This window comes from Piliocolobus tephrosceles, chromosome 13 (assembly GCF_002776525.5).
Source record: "Piliocolobus tephrosceles isolate RC106 chromosome 13, ASM277652v3, whole genome shotgun sequence".
In the NCBI taxonomy this organism is placed as follows: Eukaryota; Metazoa; Chordata; class Mammalia; order Primates; family Cercopithecidae; genus Piliocolobus; species Piliocolobus tephrosceles.
In genome coordinates this window covers 14,181,439-14,200,702 of record NC_045446.1, presented here as the reverse complement: position 1 = coordinate 14,200,702, position 19,264 = coordinate 14,181,439, and the positions used below count along the sequence as shown (strand labels likewise).

General features: G+C 47.2%; 1 protein-coding gene across 3 annotated transcripts in view; it reads left to right on the top strand.

The window, feature by feature from the left end:
* DTX4 (deltex E3 ubiquitin ligase 4) overlaps positions 1-19,264 on the top strand; it is a 35,480-nt gene that overhangs the window by 8,077 nt on the left and 8,139 nt on the right. Inside the window, exons 2-8 of one of the 3 annotated variants that reach the window (XM_023215525.3) lie at positions 1,040-1,763; positions 8,040-8,101; positions 8,467-8,628; positions 10,405-10,466; positions 11,412-11,564; positions 14,531-14,692; positions 18,958-19,047. In XM_023215525.3, the coding sequence (XP_023071293.2) occupies positions 1,040-1,763; positions 8,040-8,101; positions 8,467-8,628; positions 10,405-10,466; positions 11,412-11,564; positions 14,531-14,692; positions 18,958-19,047 (1,415 nt within the window). The remainder of the gene's footprint in view (positions 1-1,039; positions 1,764-8,039; positions 8,102-8,466; positions 8,629-10,404; positions 10,467-11,411; positions 11,565-14,530; positions 14,693-18,957; positions 19,048-19,264) is intronic. The other 2 variants (XM_023215526.3, XM_023215524.3) reach the window with 2 other exon arrangements.

Below are 19,264 nucleotides of genomic sequence, written 5' to 3'. Positions count from 1 at the left end.
GGATTCAGGTTTTGAGTGAGGGAGAAAGAGGCAACAGTTACAGGTTCAGTTCCCTTGCAGTCCTGACAGTTCATATCTGCTGTACCATTACCGTGTAATAACCCTGACCTCTTCCTGGCCCCAAAGTGAGACTGTCAAAATTAAGACAATCCTATCTTTAGGAGGGTTTGAGCTTCTTAAAGAAAGACATCAGATAAATGTAAAATTATTCTCATGACCATTGAGAATGTTACTTTTGCTGCTGATATAAGACTTAATGTTGGGAAATATGAGAGCGTTTTCCCAACCTGATTTCTCATCTCCTCATAGTAACACACCGTTTTTTTTTTTGTTTGTTTGTTTGTTTGTTTTTGACAGCGTTCATAAATGTGTAGAGATCCAGCTCCCTCACAGCCACTTCTGGGCAGCCTTCCCGCATGGAGGCAGTCTTCCCTCAGTCCTCTAGGCTTCCACAGCCCTGTATTCTTTTCCTCATGACTCTTGGCACAAGAGCGTTTAGAGGAACAGAGGAGAAGGAATATGATCATTATGAGCACCTACTGTGTGCCAAGGGCTTTTCATGCCTTAGTGCATTCATAGGGTTCACATGAAATCCAGAACCTGGCATGTACAAATACATATTTGCTGGATAAATAAGTGAGTCATATTTAATTTGTACAAAAACTCTAGGAAGGAGTTATCCTGTTTCCCAGGAGGGAAAGGGAGGCTAAGAGGTTCTATAATAGCTAGTAAATGGAATGAATTTGGCTGCAAACCAAGTTGTCCCGACTACAAACCAGGAGGCAGTCTTTCTGCTACCTTACACTGCCAGCCATATCCTTCATGTCGTAACTCATCTGCTTCTACCCTGGTTGGACTGTAGACGTCTTAAAGGGAGAAATGAGTTTCATTCAAACCTGGCACTTCAGGCAGTGTCATGCCCAGTACACAGTAGGACTTGTTGAATGTTTGCCATTATGGCAATGGCATGACTTGTGAATGTCATGCCGTTCATGTAATTGCATGCTGACTCTGACCTCTCCCCATCCCACCCTGGCAGGAACTCTCCGCCCAGTTCGCCGCAACTACTATGACCCCTCCTCAGCCCCTGGGAAGGGCGTGGTGTGGGAGTGGGAGAACGACAATGGCTCCTGGACGCCCTACGACATGGAAGTGGGCATCACCATCCAGCATGCCTATGAGAAGCAGCACCCCTGGATCGACCTCACTTCCATTGGCTTTAGCTACGTCATTGACTTCAACACCATGGGCCAGATCAACCGTCAGACCCAGCGCCAACGCCGCGTCCGCCGGCGCCTCGACCTCATCTACCCCATGGTCACGGGGACCTTGCCTAAGGCTCAGTCCTGGCCAGTCAGCCCTGGGCCAGCCGCCTCGCCCCCCATGTCCCCCTGCTCCTGTCCCCAGTGTGTCTTGGTGATGAGTGTTAAGGCAGCCGTGGTCAATGGCAGCACTGGACCCCTACAGCCGCCCGTGACCCGCAAGAACTTGCCCCCTCCTGGAGTGGTCAAGCTGCCCCCACCACCAGGCTCTGGGGCCAAGCCACTGGACAGCACAGGCACCATTCGAGGCCCGGTGAAGACCGCCCCATCACAGGTGATCCGGAGACAAGCCTCCAGCATGCCCACTGGGACAACCGTGGGCTCTCCTGCCAGCCCCCCAGGACCCAACGGCAAGACCGGAAGGGTGGCCCTGGCCACCTTGAATCGTAGCAACCTGCAGCGACTGGCCATTGCCCAGTCCCGGGTGCTGATCGCCTCTGGGTAGGTGCTTCCACAGCTGCCTCAGAGCATTTACTCACAGCAGAGATAGGCTACAGCAGATCTTCTGGATCAGAAGAAGGAGGGGCTGCCAAGACTTAAGCTTCTCCTCATCTTGTGCTGACCCCTGGCTGCAGGTGAAGGCAGCATGGTGTGGTGGATGAGGGAGGGTTTGATGCTCGGCCTCTGATCTGGACTCTGGTTGAGACTGGCTCTTACTAGTCATGTGATTTAGGACCAGATCCCTAACATCATGGCGTCCTAACTTTCTCATCTGTAAATGCTGGCAGTAATACTCCTGTTAGGGTGGCTGTGAGGCTTAAAGAAGATTGTGGCCAGGCGTGGTGGCTCATACCTGTAATCCCAGCACTTTGGGCTGCTGAGGCTGGAGGATCGCTTGAGCCCAGGAGGTCAAGGCTGCAGCGAGCTGTGATCGTACCACCACACTCCAGCTTGGGTGACAGAATGAGACCCTGTCTCAAAAAAAAAAAAAGAAAGAAAGAAAGAAAAAATAAGATTGTGCCTACTAAGCAATAATAGGCAACATTAATTGAACTCCCACTGTATTATAGTTTGGGGTCTTATCATCTCTTGTAATCCTTGCAACACCTCTATGAAGTAGGCAAGTAAGCGTTATCCCATTTATAGGTGAAGACAGTAGATGTTTGCTTGTTCAAGGGTACATAGCTAATCACTGGCAGAGAATGGGATTCAGACTTTAGGACATCTGACACTAGAGCCCAGATTCTGACTCTGCTGTGCTCCTCTTCTACCAAGTACCTACACAATGCCCAGCGTTCAGTAGGTGCAAAATGAGAGTTTCTTTCCTGTAGTCTCTCTGGAAGCCAGAGAGGTGATTCCAGATTGAAATACTGGCCTATTTTTAGTGATGACTTATTATGTGCCAGGCACTTTTCATACATTGTCTCAGTTATTTCTGCGACGACCTGTTGATGCTGTAGGTCCTGTTTGTATTGTTTTTTATGTTCTTGATTTTCCTGAGCATAAAATTGAAGTGACCCAGGTTCATATGGTGGCTGCAACCTTTGCCTGCCAGCCCCTGGTGTCTTAGCATCTCACAGCCACCCAGTCTTCCCTTTCTGTCTTCAGAGAGGCCTGGCTCTCCTTGTTGCCCCTGATCCCAGGTGATCAGGATGGTTTTCGATTGCATTGGGTGCCTAAGTCTGAAAGTCCAGGCCACTCTAAGAGGGTTGTTTTGATACTCGGCTGGGTCCCTGCACACAGAGGTTTGGCACTGGGAGGAGAAATGAAGGAGGGTACACCACAGGGTGGGAGGAGTGCTGGATTGGAAATCCAGAGGCCCAGCCCCTACTGCTACCGCTGTCACTGAGGTAAGCCACAGAATCTTTGCAAGATCCAGTGGCCTTACCTACTCCGTGGAGTTATCGGGAAAATCTCCACTAAGGGAGTTGGCCCGTTGGCAGCGCGTTCTCTTACTCTGTGATCTAAGTGTTAAGCACAGACATCCTGCTCAGAATTGATTTCCCAAGGAGAAACACAGAGCTCATGTATTATGCAGTAGGGGTTGGAACCCAGGTTTTGGTCTCCTGATCCACTGTTCTTTTGGCTAAAGCCCAGCTCCTCATTGTACACAAAGGCAGTCTATAAAAGGCAAAATGCTGGCGAGATGCATGAGATTTTCATGACTTCCCCTGAGATGGCAGAAGTGTTTGGGAGCGGGGAATGGATGGCTAAACCCTGCTACTGCTTAATTTCTCCCCAGTTTCACACAGCACCATCCTGGGGGCCTGTGCTGGATAAGAACACGTCCTCCAGAAACTAGGACTGTCTGGGCTTGAACCCAAGTGCCTTGCTGTGTCACTTGGGACAAGATTTGCATCCCGTCTTCAGTTTCCTCACCCATAAGATGGGATAGTAATAGTAACTTCCTTTTACAGTTGTCATGAGGATCAAATGACATGCTAAATATATAGACTTAGCACAGTACTTGGCACATAATAAGAGTTCAGTCAGTATAGGCTGCTGTCATTGTGATTGCTGTTATTATTGTTAACAGGTATCCATGTAGTTGAAGTCAAAGCTGAGTAGAGTCTGACATCCCACCTTGTCTCTGGTGCCCTTGACAAATGCCAAGTGACTTCATGCCATCACTGAGGGAGAGGCACCCAGGTGGCTTTGAATCTTGATGAGGGAGTGGAGTCAGCAGTTTATCTATCTTCTTTATTTCCTCTGCCCGCTAATAGAATTGGGGCTAGAGAATGGGTGGAGGTCTGGGCAGCACAGTCTCAAATGGGCTAGAGACACAAGTTGTTTTTTTTTCTCTACTCTGTTTTCCTGACGAGGGAGGCCCCTGCCTACTCCTCTCGATCTTCCAGCCCTTTGCTTTTCACCTCTTACCACCTCCCTCACCCCCACTCCCATCTTCTCCTCCAGCCTTTCTTGGCCATTTAATTAGCGTGTTTATTCCCTTTGTCTGGCATTGCCATCGACCTTCTGTCGCTGCAGGGCCCCTTCCCCCCCCCTCTCTGCCCATGACCTCTTCCAGCAACTTTCCCACGGAAAAAGGAAGACCAGGGAGGGCGGGAGGAGTGGGATGAAGAGAAAGGTTTGGGGGCAGGAACAAAAGATCCTGTGAATTATTCAGAGACAGAAACAGGGGGTTTCTAAAGGGAAGCAAGAAGGGGGCTGTGCAGTGGAGGCAAGCGCCACCCCTCTAGCCCCCTCCTCTAGAGCTGAGGATTCTCTGTCTCCAGCTAGGCCTCAGTTGCCGTAGAGACAAGATCCTTGTCCTGCTGGAGGATTCCTGGGCTGGTGCATAACTCCGAGAAAAACACTGCTGCTCGTCATGGTGCCTGCGGAGATATCCTCCCTCCCTCAAAACTCCTTTCTCTGCCACCTTGCCAGCTCTCTTCTCTTGTCTTAGTTTTATGTTTTAGCGACAGAAACAAAACCTTGGACCCTGCATATCGGGGAACAGCCCAACTGAATGGGGGCAGAGGGTGTCTTCTGATTGGCCAAGAAGCGGTTAGGACAGACAGTTTTGGCTGATGGAGTTGCCTGAAGGATGTGAGATGCGTGCCTGCCATTGGGTTGCTGTTTTCTAGGAGAACTCAGGCTTTTGTAGCTGAGGCCCCAACAGGGTGTGACCAGCTGGGACTTGATGGGCTGTTCTCCAAGGTTTAACCAGTAATAGTGGGGGAGGTGAGATCAGGTGTTGCCAACTCAACCGTCTCAAGTACTACCCAGCGCTCAACTTTATGCTTGATACCCATGACCTCAAGAATCAAATCAGAAAATTGGAACATTAGAGCAGAAAACGTCTTTCTTCAGCCCAATGCCCCTTTTATACTTGGGAGGTAAAAGCATAAACAATCACCCAAACTTGCACAGGACTCAGCTGTTTACACAGTTATTTGACCTAGTTGCTAAATCCTCACAGGGCTGCCGTGGGGCAGACATTTAGGATGCCCTGTTCTCAGCTGTGGTAACTCAGATATGGTCAACAAAACGCAGAGAGGCTGTGTGGTTCTCCCAAAGGCAAAGCAGGTCAGTGCTGAGCAGGGCTAAAACAGACTCCTTGATGCCAGTGCAGAGCTCCTTCCATTACACCGTTCTGGATTTCACAAGCAAATATCCCCCCTTCTCCCCAGGCCCCTCCTTCCCAGAGCCCAGTGACAAGCCCACCTACCGTGTCATTCCTCTCCTCAAGTGGCAGGGACATGTATCTCTCCCACCTATTGAACCCACAGTCTTCTTGTGTGTCCCAGGTCCACATGCAGGCCCTTCCCTTCCTCTCTCCAGAACTTGCCCCTGAGTTCTTGAGCTGCCTGAGACGTGCGGTGTTCCGGGGAATTGGATTATTTCCTGGTTCGCCAGATTGGGTGTGGAAACCTGCCAGTCCAGTTTATGGGAACAAAGGTGGCTTTTGTCACCCAGATCACAGCTACTTATCAGCTGGAGTGGGGGGTCTGGAGATGGCAAGGGAGAAGGCAGGTGCACGACTGAGCCCTGAGTGCTGCCCCCTGCTGGGGAGCTGGGAGCAGGACACAGGAAGCCAGGTCTTTTCCCCAGACCTCTCCAGAAAGAGCTGGCGGGGGGAGAATCTGCCGTAAGTGGGGGACTCAGGGCTTGGGTGGCCACCTTGTTCTCAGATATTGAGATGGGAAGTTGTCAACCAGTTTCCCTGGCATCTTCTAACCCAAGACCCTCACAGTTTTACAGATGAGGAAACTGAAGCTCAGAAAAGCTAACTACCTTAGCGAGAAACTCCTGTCAGGGATGGAACGTGAACCTGATTTTCCTGACTCCCCGTCCACCATACCATGCCTGGCCCTGGGGAGCAGGTCACAGAGTCCAGAAGCAAATCCATTCTTCTTTTCTTGGCCCAGTTGCCCTTGTTTTGTATTCAGCTTTCTCTTCCATCCTCCCATCCTGGTTTGATTGATCCTGGGGACGGTTTCAGAAGAAAAGTGGCTTTGGGTGGCCTGGTGAGACACAAACATTCCCATCCCCACATCTGTTCTTTCACATCCATCTCCCAGCATTGGTGCACATGTCGTCATCCCTGGGAAGGGACAGAGCCCCAGGCAGGCTCACAGTAGCTTAGAGCTGGGGAAGCACCTCCCTTACAGACATGAGGGGAAGAGACAGACCCCATTGCTTGGCGTGGAGGTCCCGTTGCAGCTTTCCCCATTCCCAATGGTGGGCTTATTCATTACGCTCTCTGAGTTTCTGGTCTATGTTTACAGTGTGGGATGTTACAAGGATTACATAAACACAAGAGCGCAGCGTAGTAAATGGGCTCTGGTGCCAGATTTTCTGGCTTAGCTGTGTGATCTTACCAAGTTTCCTTAACCTCTCTGTGCCTCAATGTAGTTGTCTCTAAAATGGTGTTAATAAGTGCATCTCTTGCATAGGATGTTGGAAGGATTAGACAGGTTTATGTGCTGTGAGCAGTTGGAGCCACTCTTGGGAGGAAGTGAGCTTTGTAAATGTTGGCAACTGTAACATGTGAGTGAAGAAGGGCCATGAGCTGTGTGTTCACTCCTGACCCCCAGTGTTGGGAATAGCCAACAACACAAAGTAGGGCTCAATAAACACTTTTTGGATGGATAAATCAATACACAGATATTCTTTTTTCCCTCCTCTTGCTTTCCCAGCACCATCCTGCCCCCACAGCAGAGCTACTGGCTTCGCAGGCTGTCTGCCTCCTGGAGTCATCTGTGACCGGGTCCATTAGCCTCTCCAAGCCCAGCTGCAGGAGTGTGGGTGGCAGAAAGGATGGCGCAAGACCCAGCCCCATGTGTCCCATATTTTCCGAGTCAGCGCTGTGGGGGGTTGCGCCTTTCCCAGGCAGCTGCGCCATCTCCTCTCCAGCCTGGCTGGAGTTGCTGGGGAAAAGGATAGAAAGGGGAGGAAGCTTTGCCTCATATCTATATATGTCTCAGGGAAAAGGAGACTTGACAGCTGTTCTAGCAGTGGTTCCAAATGTTGGGCCGGGGATTGCTACATCTGCATCCTCTCAGGAGCTTTGGGAAATGCAACTTCTTGTGCTCCACTGGTGGATATTCTGGTCTAGATCTGGGACTCTGTCCTTCTAAAAGCATCTTAGGTGACTCTTGTGTGTACTCTGGTTTGAACATGCTTCTTTGTGTTTTCATTCCTTCAACAAATATCAATTGAATGCCTGCTAGTGCCTGGCTCTGAACAAAACAGTCAAAGATATTTTGCCCTTGTAGAGCCTGGATTCTGGAAGGTGGCATAATAAGCAATAATTTCTTTTAAAGGATCCTAAGTAGAGCAGGAGTCCTGGCTTGGGGTGCAGGGGTGGGTAGCAATATTCAATACGATGGTCTCAGGAACCTCACCTAGTAGGTAGGATTTAAGCCAGGACTGAAGGAGTTGTAAGAGGAAACTAAGCAGTTGTCTGGTGGAAGGGCATTTTGGGTACAGGGAACAGCATATGCAAAGGCTCTGAGGCAGGAATGCACCTGGCTCCTTGACAGCTGAGTGACATTAGAGGAAGCAAGATGAATAAGAGAAGCTGGGTGGCAGTGTTGGCGGATCGTGCCGGGCTCTGTAGGCCTTGCTAGGACTTTCACTTTGACTCTGAGTGAACTGAGGAACATAGTTCTGAGGTTCTGAGTGGTGGAGTGACACGGCCTGACTTAGGTTTTGAAGATGCCACTTCCTGCTGTCTGCTGTGTTATGCACTTACTGCATTTTATTAGAATTAAATACTAGTCCATTTTGTTCCACATGTCAAAATGACATTGTATCTGCTTTTTCTTTTCACAGGGTCCCCACAGTCCCGGTGAAGAACCTAAATGGGTCCAGCCCTGTCAACCCTGCTTTGGCAGGTAAGAGAAACCCCAGGATGCTCTGGGTTAAGGTAGAGAAATCAGAGTGATGAAATAGGTCGTGAGCATTTGTGGGAAAAAAGGAGAGAATCTGGATATTAATGAAAGCAAATGGTGATTTTAGGAATTGCATGGGAAAGGTATGAAGAGTTTGGAAAAGAACTGATTACTGAAAGGAAAGCATGCAATTGAAGATAAGTGAGTGAACAAATAAGTTTCTGGGGAAAGTGCAGGGTAGAGAATCCAGGAATTATGAGAACTTTCTCCTGGAAAGGAGGAGAGTAGGTTACTGGGGAAAGAGGAATTTGGGGAGTGTTGAGAGCTAAGTCTCCAGTCCTTCCTCACCCATGCCCTGCCCCTTCCAGGAATCACTGGGATCCTCATGAGTGCAGCGGGGCTGCCTGTGTGTCTCACCAGGCCACCAAAGCTGGTCCTACACCCACCCCCCGTCAGCAAGAGTGAAATAAAATCCATCCCAGGGGTTTCCAACACGAGCCGCAAGACCACCAAAAAACAAGCCAAGAAAGGTACCAGCCTCTTGTCTCATGGGGTACTGAGAGTCAAAGACTTGGCTCTCAGCCCTGACTCTGCCTCCACCTCCAAGGGTCATAGCCACGGCTTCACCCTCTGTGCCTCAATTTCTGCATCTGCTAAGTGGGCCTAACCAGTAAATGTTGATGATTATACCAAAGCTGATTGTGTATGGATCATATGGAAACACCTTGAGAAATAAAAATATATAGTGCAAAAGTATAGAAACATAAAAATATAAGGTGTGGTATAAAGAAAATATGTTAGAAGAGAAAGATGACTTTGGCACTGGAACCAAAACAGACTGGATTCAAATCGTACCTTTGTTTCTTGCAAGTCGTGTGACCGCATGGAGCCCCTATTTTCTCATCTTTATAATGAAGTAAAAATAGTCACAACTGGTATAACTGGTATCCAGCAGGTATATCCTGGAATGCATCAATGACAGGATATAGTCACTGTCCTGTGTCCCCCTAGAATGTACAGATGCTCAGAAATCCTCCTTTAGGGAACCCCCTCCTACCTGCACACAATCCAGCAAGTAAGGGGTCACTATCTGTACCTTCCTAGCACTGCAGGACCCCAGCTTAGCTCTGTGGCTGGTCTTTCTGGTCACTGGCATTAGTTGTTAAATTTGACCATCTCCCTAAGCCCCAACCTTGCAAACTTGTGAAGTTTAAATTGGATCATATGTGTGTGGCACTTAGCCCAGGGCCTGGCAAGAAATAGGCTCTTAATTACTAGAGCTTAATTCTTACAAGAGAAGCAGGGCAACCAGAGGAAAGGGCCTGCATCGAAGCTTCTGGCTGTTGCATGATCCACTTCCTCAAACCCTTGTCCTACTTTTCCAGTCTATCAAGATTTCCCTGCTTAAATGAGCTCAGTTGCCTTGCTCATAGTCTTATAGGAAATCACAGCATTTTACACTTTCCCACTCTTCCTGTTATTATTAATAGTGCATATCGGGCCCTTATCTGGCAGAGAGCTAAAGGGCATTACATCCATTTGCTCATTCAATTGTCAAAGCAACCCTTTGAGGTAGGTGCTATTGCTCATCCCCATTTCCTAGGTGAGAAAACGAAAGCTTAGAGAAATTAAGGGAGTGGCACTGATCATTTTTCAGGCTGTATCATCCCATCCTCTGCCTTCAGGTTGGGCTACCTTTTAAGAGTCCAGTCCCCCCAGAAAATCCCTAAATCATTGCAGCCCATCAGGATGATTCCCAGAGGATCACCCTTCTTCCCCTGCTGCAGGGCTGTGCTTGCTGGCGGTGACAGTGTCATCCACAGCCAGGAAAGATTGTTCTGGACGTGTGGTTCATAACTTCCTTGTTTCCCAGAAAAATAGTCTCACTTTGACACCACATTATAAATTGAGACTATACTTAGCAAATTGTAAAATGAAGGTGGTAAGACTGCCTAACGTCTACTTAATGTGTAACAGTTTACAAAGTGCTGTTAACAAATCATTTGATTACAAGGAAGAGAAACTACTCAAACCTTCTCAATTAAAAAAGTGGGTTTGTTGAAAACAGGCAGAGAGATGTCAGAAAAGGGACCGCAAGAAGTAAAGCCTTCTCGTCAAACCATCTCACTTGCTTTTCCACAATCCATACTCTCTTCCATGTTCTTAACTTCCATTGCAGAAGGAATTCCTCCCCTTTTTGCTTTTAACTTGCCTAATAACTTCCCCCTCTGTCATGCCTAGCATGGCAAGGCTGTTTGATCTCTTACCTGTGCCTTGGTGACCGACTGAACCTCCTGTCTCTGCAGGTAAAACCCCAGAGGAAGTGCTAAAAAAATATCTGCAGAAAGTCCGGCACCCACCAGATGAGGTGAGTTCAGGGTTAGGAGAATGGGATTCACCTCTCCATCACCCACACGCATTTCCTCTGCCGTTGTCGGTTTCTACGGGATATGGCAGGGGCTTCATTCCAAGCTCTGATGGGTACAGAATTGGTCAGAGCTGACACTGAGGGTTCAAGGGCCATGGTCCAGAGCTGCAGCTGCACCTCAGTCTCTCCCGCCTTCCCCTTCAACCTAGTGCTGGTTGATTTTAAGCTACCTTAACATGGCAGTCTCAATTTAAGAAAAGCAGTATGGTAAGCCACAAGAACTCACCTTAAAATGGGTTTGATACAGAACAGTGGTTGTCAAACAGAGACAATTTGGCCCCTGAGGGAACATTTGGCCACGTCTGGAGACGTTTTTGGTTGTCATTATTCTCGGGAGAGGAGATGTCACCAGCACCTTGTGAGCAGAGCAGAGGCCAGGGATGGTGCTAACCGCCCTACAATGCCCAGGACAGCCCTCACAGCAAATAATTGTCCTCCCCAAAATGTAAATAGTTCTGAGGTTGAGAAACCCTGTTGGACATTTATTTAAATAGCAGTCCCTCTGGAACAGGTAAAACACAATTCCTTTACATTCCTTTACAAGTTCACCTCAAGTAAAGCTCGTCAGTGGGCTTGTCGACAGCATTTGTTTCCTCCATAAGCCATTGGAGGACGAAACAGAAAGACAGTGCATTGTCATAGCTCTCATGATTATGATGATTTAGGTGGTGAGCCCAAGTTAATCAGTACCAGGAATTGTTTCAGGACGTTGTTGTGTAAAATAAGATAAAACGATGTTTAGATTCCAGAAAGCACATACACCCTGATTTGTGGACGTTTTAGAAGAGAAGTGGTAAGAGCTCCTCTGACCTCTGAGATCATGTGGACATCTCCCAGGCTGGGTGAGAGCTGATGGCCTCTCTGCTGTGTCTCCTCCCTCTCCAGGACTGCACCATCTGTATGGAACGCCTCACGACCCCCTCAGGCTACAAGGGCCCGCAGCCTACCGTAAAACCTGACCTGGTAGGGAAGCTGTCCAGATGCGGCCACATCTACCACATCTACTGCTTGGTCGCCATGTACAACAATGGAAACAAGGTCAGTGCCAGCCTATGGGGCTCCTGCCACCCTTCACACTGGGCTATGGAGTAGCAAGATGGTGAAGGCCCTATAGGGCTCTTGCTCAAGTGATCTGGGAAATCTTAGAGATTACCCCTAGGCAAGAGTGAGGATCTTGGCTGTCAGCAGGATCGGTTCTTTACTAAATTACGGCGCTGGTAAGACCCATCTTCACCTTCCCTTTTGGGCTGTGCTAGCTAACTCTCCATCTTCGGTGTCAGATCTAACAGAGGGGTAGGTTTTTGTCCATGAGGGTTCTGAGAGGAGTGGCCCATTGTCATGGCCCATTGCTAGGTGAAGTGTGCTCCCATCAGTGAGAGAAAAGGAAGTTCTTATCACAGCTCTAGACCCTTGCTGAGTATTCGTTCATACCATTATAAATGCGTTTCCCAATCACCCTTTCTTCTCCAGGGATAGTGATTTTCAGCTATAATTTTCTTTGGACAATTTCAAAATACCCTTGATTGGCCCTTCAAAGGTACTAAAGACTGTTGCCAAAGTACACCTGGTAATCCCTGCCCTAGAATCCCACTGTTGGAAGAGGGGAAGGCTGTTTTGGATGCTTATTTTGACTATTATCTGACAATGCAGTAGTATCTCCTCATTAGAGCTGGTTCTTTGGAGTCTGGAGGGCTCCATAGGTGATAATTCTCTCCTTACAATGTCTGAGCATTTCCTAAGTCATTGCCTCATGTTCTTTTCTATATCCGAGATAACTTTTACTCCCCATCTCCATGAGTTTAAATACTACTTCTTTCTTCATGCCAAGCTTAGATTACATGAAAGTCTGAGATATCCCTGATAGCTCCCAACCTCTCACTAAGCAAGAAGTTTGTCTGGGTTTCAGGGTCTGTTCTATACATCCGTTACTGTGGGAAAGAAGTAGAGGCAAGAGAGGTGGGAGACCTGAGCTTGAATCCTGGCTTATTAGCTGAATGACCTTGGGCAAGGTTTTCCAATCTCTTTGAGATTTCATTTTCCATCTGGAAGATGGAGATTAAAACTATACCTACTTTATGGGGTGTTATGCTATTATTATGCAAATTGATATCACCTTGGTATTAAAGGCTGTAATTTTCTCCTTCATCTTCATGTAGCTTATTTGATTGAAGTTCTCAAAGCACTTTCTTGGTGTCCCTGAGAGACACGCTTCTAGTGGTGGGTGGTCGGTCATTGATGGGGGATGCAAATCTGGATCACTTGCTCACTTTCCCAACCCTGGGCTAAAAGGTTTCATTGGGATCTTGCATTTCAAGAGGTTATTTTGGGCTTAAAGGGGTTCCTTAGCACATTTGTTCCCTATTTGATGTCTATATTCAAGAATATGGTAACTCTACTTTTATTTCCGTGGGGCTTTCAAAAATGTTTCTCAAGAGTCTATGCTTTATTCTCTTTTGCACTAATACTTTGAAGCTTGTGTTTTTATTTTATCAAACACATGAGAGAAAAGGGCCCAGGAAGAAGGGAGCGATTCACCCTAGGTCATGAAGCAAGTCAAGGCCAGAGTAGAGAGTGGGAGCCTGGTTTCAGAGAATAGTCACCCTGAATACGAGCTATTGCTTTAAGTGAGTAGACTGGAGAAGTCCCTAAATAGCTCAGCAGAGGATCCCTGTCTTCCTGAGGAGATGGGGATGTCCTGGCAAGCTTTCCTTCCCAGCTGCATAGCAGCACATTTTACACACGTCGCTCCCAGCCCATGCGCCTTCCTTCTCTTCGCCCCTCCTTTTTGCGAGCCTGGGAATAGGATTTGGTGTCCAGGCCCTCCTCCAGGCAGCACCTCACCAGGCCCTGCAGTGAGACCATAACCCTGTACACCCCTGCGTCCAGAACTGCCTCTTCCCACTAATGGAGCCACTGAGTTGCAATGCAAAGCTGGGAGTTTAAAGAGACCCCACCCTGTGAGAAGCAGCAAGTCCTTTAATCTTGCTGTGCCTCAATTTTCCTCTCTATAAAAAGGGACTAATAATTTCTTCCAGGCCAGTGTCTGAAGCTGAGGCCTAAATGAAACAAGAAATGTTAAACTCTCTTTATAATATGATTTAAAGCACTATAGTTACTGACATCATTCTCTCTTCTAGGTATTTGTGCAGACCTTACACTCTATCCTTCTAAGCAAATTCATAGCTATTCTTCAAAGACCATTTTCTTAAGGTTATCCTCACTTACTCCAGCTCTTAGTGGCCAGTTTCTCTTTTCATAGCAGTAGTTTCCAAACCTGTATGAGCACCAGTCTTTCCACAGAAATTGCAAAAGTGCTGATAACATTTAGGTACACCACCTGCTAAAAGCTTCCTATAGATTATCTCATTTAATTCTCTCAACAACCCAATGAGACAGATATTTTTTATCCTTCTCCTATAAGGGAAACTGAGACTCAGAGAAGTTAATTAATTTGTCCAAGGTCACACAGCAGGCAGATGGCAGAGCTAAGAATTACGTCTAGGCAGCTTGATTTTCGCATTCACAGCCTGAACCACTACGCTTTGCAGCTTCCCAGTTCTTACTCAGTGGACCTGCTGTGGGCCCCAGGCATCTGTATGATTAACAAGCTCTGTCAGTGATTCTGATGTTCAGGAACTGGGCAGTTGCTGCTCTCCAGGTCTTGCTGTCCGTTCCACCCATTTGGTACTGAGTAGCTGAATAATGACTCCCTGTGTCTGCTCCTGCCCTAGTGAGCTGCTCCCCTCCTCAGGGACAGGGGCTTCTCTTACATATCCCTCAGCATGGAGCATGGGACCAGTTGTGGAATTTACCTCCTGTTACTTTGAAGAAAGCAGAAATAGCCTACGTGACTGGGCTGGGGGTGAAAAACTAAGATCTATCACTCATTAGGGCACACTTTGTCCCCCTGGCCCTGTATCTCTGGTACCTGTTGGGACTGGGTGGGGAAGTTATTACCAAAACTGTTTCCCAATCTGGCTCTCCTGGGTGCCTTGGCCCCTCAGGATGGGAGTTTGCAGTGTCCAACCTGCAAGACCATTTATGGGGTGAAGACAGGCACCCAACCTCCAGGGAAGATGGAGTACCACCTCATCCCCCACTCCTTGCCTGGCCACCCAGACTGCAAAACCATTCGGATCATCTACAGCATCCCCCCTGGCATTCAGGTGAGCCTTTCCCTCAGCCCTTGGTTTTTATTGTTCTACATGTTTGTAGGTAAAATGTTACATATGAAGAGTCTCCTTCCCACACTTGTCCCCCATCTACCCAGCCTCGCCCGCTGACACCACATCCCCCGACTTCATCACCATTGTTCTGACTTTCCTATGTATCCTTCCAGGATTCTTCGTGCACGTGCAACAGAGAACTGCATCCACCCCTCCCTTTTTTTTTTCCACAAACAGTGCCATTTAGGCACGTTGTTTGGCATCCTGCATTTTTCAGTTAACTATATAGTCTGTAGATCTTTCCACATCCGTATAGAGAGAGCTTCCTCGTTCTTGTGTCTGTGTAATCATCCATTGTATAAATGTACCACTATTTGCATTCAGCAGTCTCCATTTGATGGGCATATGGATTGTTGCCAGTCTTTGGCTACAACAAATAATGCTGGAATGAATAACCTTGTACACATACGAATATATCTGTAGAATAATTTTCCAGAAGTGGAATTTCTTTGTCAAACGGTATTTGCACTTGTAATTTGATAGCTATACTTGGCTTTGATTTTGGTGGGCATTACTTTCCTCTTTTGATTCTTTGAAAGACAGTCCTGAAGAACAAATTTGAACACTATTCCTGCCAGTAAATGCAAATGTGGCACCTTCCTTTACACAATGAAGCTTTTTCTGAGTGTTCTGGGGCATTGACTGTATGCATTTCTTTAGCAAATATTAATTCCTCTTTTCCTCCCTCCTAGTTTTCTTCTTCCATTTTGTCTTTTATTTAACAAACATGTGAGTGTGGACTATGGTCCCGACATGTTCTAGACATTGGAGAAGCAATGAGCAAAGTAGACGCAATCCTTGCTCCTTGAAGCCCCTGTTCTAATGGGGCCAGGAAGGCCATAAAGGAAACAAATGAATAAACAAGGTACTTCCAGATAGCGATCATCGATGTGGAGGAAATAAAACAGGAAGTTGTGATAGCCTTCAGAAGAAGTGAATAAATCATAGTTCTTCCTGGAGGGGCTTACCAGCCAGTCAGGGAAGATAAATGTACATCACTAATAAAACCTCTGAGATGCAGTGTAGACAAAGTGAGAACACAGGCCTTCAAAGTCCGACGGACTGGGTTCTACTTCCTGGCTGAGTCTTTATTAGCTGGTGCCTTTAGCCCAGGGGTTCCCAACCCTCAGGCCACAGAAGAGGCTGCACAGCAGGAGGTGAGTGGTGGGTGAGCCAGTAATACCACCTTTGCTCTGCCTTCTCCAGATAAGCGGCAGCCTTAGATTCTCATAGGAGCACAAACTCTATTGTGAACTGCGCATGCGAGGGATCTAGGTTGCGCACTCCTTATGAGAATCTAATGCCTGATGATCTGTCACTGTCTCCCATCACCCCCAGATGGGACCACCTAGTTGCAGGGAAACAAGTTCAGGGCTCTCACTGATTCTTCATTATGGTGAGTTGTATAATTACTTTATTATATATTACAATGTAATAACAATAGAAAGAAAGTGCGCAATAAATGCAACGCTCTTACATTATCCCAAAACCATCCCCCACCACCCCGGTCCATGGAAAGGTTGTCTTCCACAAAACCAGTCCCTGGTGCCAAAATGGTTGGGGACCGCTGTTTTAGACAACAGGCCCTTGACCTTTTGGAGCCTGATTTCTTCACCTGCACAGCCAGGAGCCCAATTGGCAGAGGTTTGGTGAGAATGGGAGATGACGTTTGTCTACGCGTATTGAAGGAAAAGCACAGTGCCAAGGTGCTCCACACCTGGTTGTCAACATTATTTTAGGTCCTGCTTGTCATGGTAAAGAGGAGGGCTTCTGTCTGTCTGTCTGGGAGGGTCAGAGGAGACTTTCTAGCGCAGGGAATTCTCTACTTGAGTCTAGAAAGACATGAAGAAATGGAGGAGAATGTTTTTAGTGGGAGGAGGTAAGAGGGTTGTAGAGGAAAAATTTGAGTATCAAAGGACAAGAAGGAAGGGTTTAATTTGGGGCTCAAGACTTGCAAGGAAGTACAGGGAGGAAGCATGAAGGAGGTGCAGGGAGAAGACTAGGCCGTGAGGGAGGTTGCATCCAGATCATAGAAGGTGGTGAATACCAGGGCGGGGGTCATGGATTTTACTCAACAGTTATTGGGTGTGCAGTTAGGAGTATGGACCACTGTGTGATTGGAATTATGCTCTAGGAAGGCTAGTCAGGCAAAAGAGTCGGGGATGGCCAGAGGGAAGGAGACCAATTAAAAGACCACTGCCACAGTCCAGGCCCTAGGAATGGGGCTCGAACAAGGGAAGGCCAGGATAAGGAAGAGAGAGATATGGTTGGATATGGAGTCAGGTGAGACTTCTCAAGTGTCTCAGAGGCAGTGAGTCAAGGTGATACAGACATGAATGAAAAAAACAGGACTTGGGAGAAACAGCCAATGGTCTGGTGAGCAGAAGAACAGACCGAAGCTTGCAAAGACAAATGTGGGGCTACCATTTCCTCCAGGATTAAAGAGCAGAGAGCCCGCACTAGGGGTTAGAGGTGGCACATGCTGCCTTGACGGGTGCCGTGGTGGCTCCTCCTGAAAAACCCAAGCTCGTATCAAGGGAAATGCAGCTCTCCACTGTTAGGATCTACATTCATCCTTCAGTGTAAGTAGCAGGACACTCAATGCCATGTCACTCAAGTTTCCAGGGACCACACAGGCATGCGCCTCTGTGAGGAGTGGAGACCTTCAAGCTCTGCATTCACTGCAGAGAACCATTCCCTTGGGGAGAAACTCTGGGTTGGGCTGAGGCAGAGTCGTGACTGCTCCACTTAGCAACGAGCTGGGAGGGCACAGCCGTGTTGGGTCAGTGCCAGGCAGGCGTCTGAGTTGGCCACACAAGCGACAGTCCCAGGCAGATCAGGAGCAGTCAGAGCCATGGTTAGAATTGGCCTTTCAGTCAGGCAACTTGATTTAGAAACAGCCGGGGCCATGGGAAGGTTGTAAATTTGTAGTGATTTCCTATGAATGTAAAATTCATAAATGCTGCATTCTGCATCTCCAAGAAGGCATCGTTGCTTCTTTCAGCTCACGGTGACCTCTCCCTTCTCTGAGACCCCATTGCATTTACTGCGTCAAACCATAGGTGATCTTGAATCAGGTTAACTATTTAAGAAAATGGAAAACCACAGAATTTCTTATCATTTTGGAACCATGGTCCATAATAAGAGAGAAAGAAAAATCTGCGTTTTTTTTCTTTCGTTTTTTCATTCATTTGTTCTTCCACACTCATTCATTTATTCAGGCAGGACATATTTGCTGATCATGTACGTGAGAGCATGGAAGTATCAGTTTTATACTGGTTGAATCTAGAAGGGATTTTTAAAGAGGGTTCCATCCCTGAGGGGGTCAAGGATGCTCAGAAATCTTAAACAAACCTTTGTATGGGAAGGGAGAGATTTGGTCATTATTACCGGGAGAAAATTTGCTGCTTTTCATGAGCTTCTCAAAGGGGCCTGTGGACCCATTCTGGGCACTGATTAGGAAACCTGTTCTCACTCAATTGTTCTTCAGTTTTTTTCTCACCCAGTGGCCTGAGACTGCCTACTTAATAGGGTATTGAGTGGCAATAGCTGAAATGCTGTTAGAAGATTTTTAGTCCTGACTATCCCAATTCTTTTTGTTAAAGAAGAAAACAAACAAAAACCCTTAAGGACAAAAGAGAAAATCCACAAGAATCATTCAGAAAATTCTCTTGGCGTGCCTGGTAGCTTGGAGGCACTTTCTTTATTCTGAGTCGTTAAAAATCCAGAGTGTGCCTCAGGAAATCTGGGCTTCAGTTTTAGCAAAGCCGCTAAAGTTACAGAAGCCACTTATCTTCTCTGCACTGCAGATTTCTTCTTTTGTAAGACAATAGATGATGAAGATGATGGACAATGATGTTAAACATTTACTGAGCTCTTACTACTCATCAGGCACCGCTCACTTAACATTTATAACAGCCCCATAAGGGAAGGACTCTGCATCTTTCCTGTTAGAGAGATGGGGAACAAAAGCCCCAAGAGAGGGTTCCAGCTAACATGGTGGGAGGTAGCAGCTCTGCATCCAAACCCAGGTCTAAGGACACAGAAACATGTGTTAAATGACCGCTCACAGTGCTTTCCGGGTTCTCTTGAGGCGCTGTGGGAATTATTATTATCATTATTATTGAAATTATTCACAGCCTAACCCGCCTCTTATCAGAAATATTTTGAAAAATGCCATTTGCTTGCTTGCTTTCTGCTTTCAGGGACCAGAACACCCGAATCCTGGGAAAAGTTTCAGCGCCCGAGGCTTCCCACGACATTGTTACCTTCCGGACAGCGAGAAAGGGAGAAAAGTAAGACTGGAGGTTTCCACACAGAACTAGGTTTTAGAATAGATTGGGCAGTTTACTTTTATATCAAGGCCTAAAGTTTTACTTCTTACAATGCACAGACCAAACAGAACTGTGTCTCTTTTAACTCTAGATGCACATAGTAGCAAGGTCAAGTTTGAGTCAACCATAGGTGGGGTGGCTATGATTCGAATTTTTTTTTTTTTTGCAGGTGGGTGGG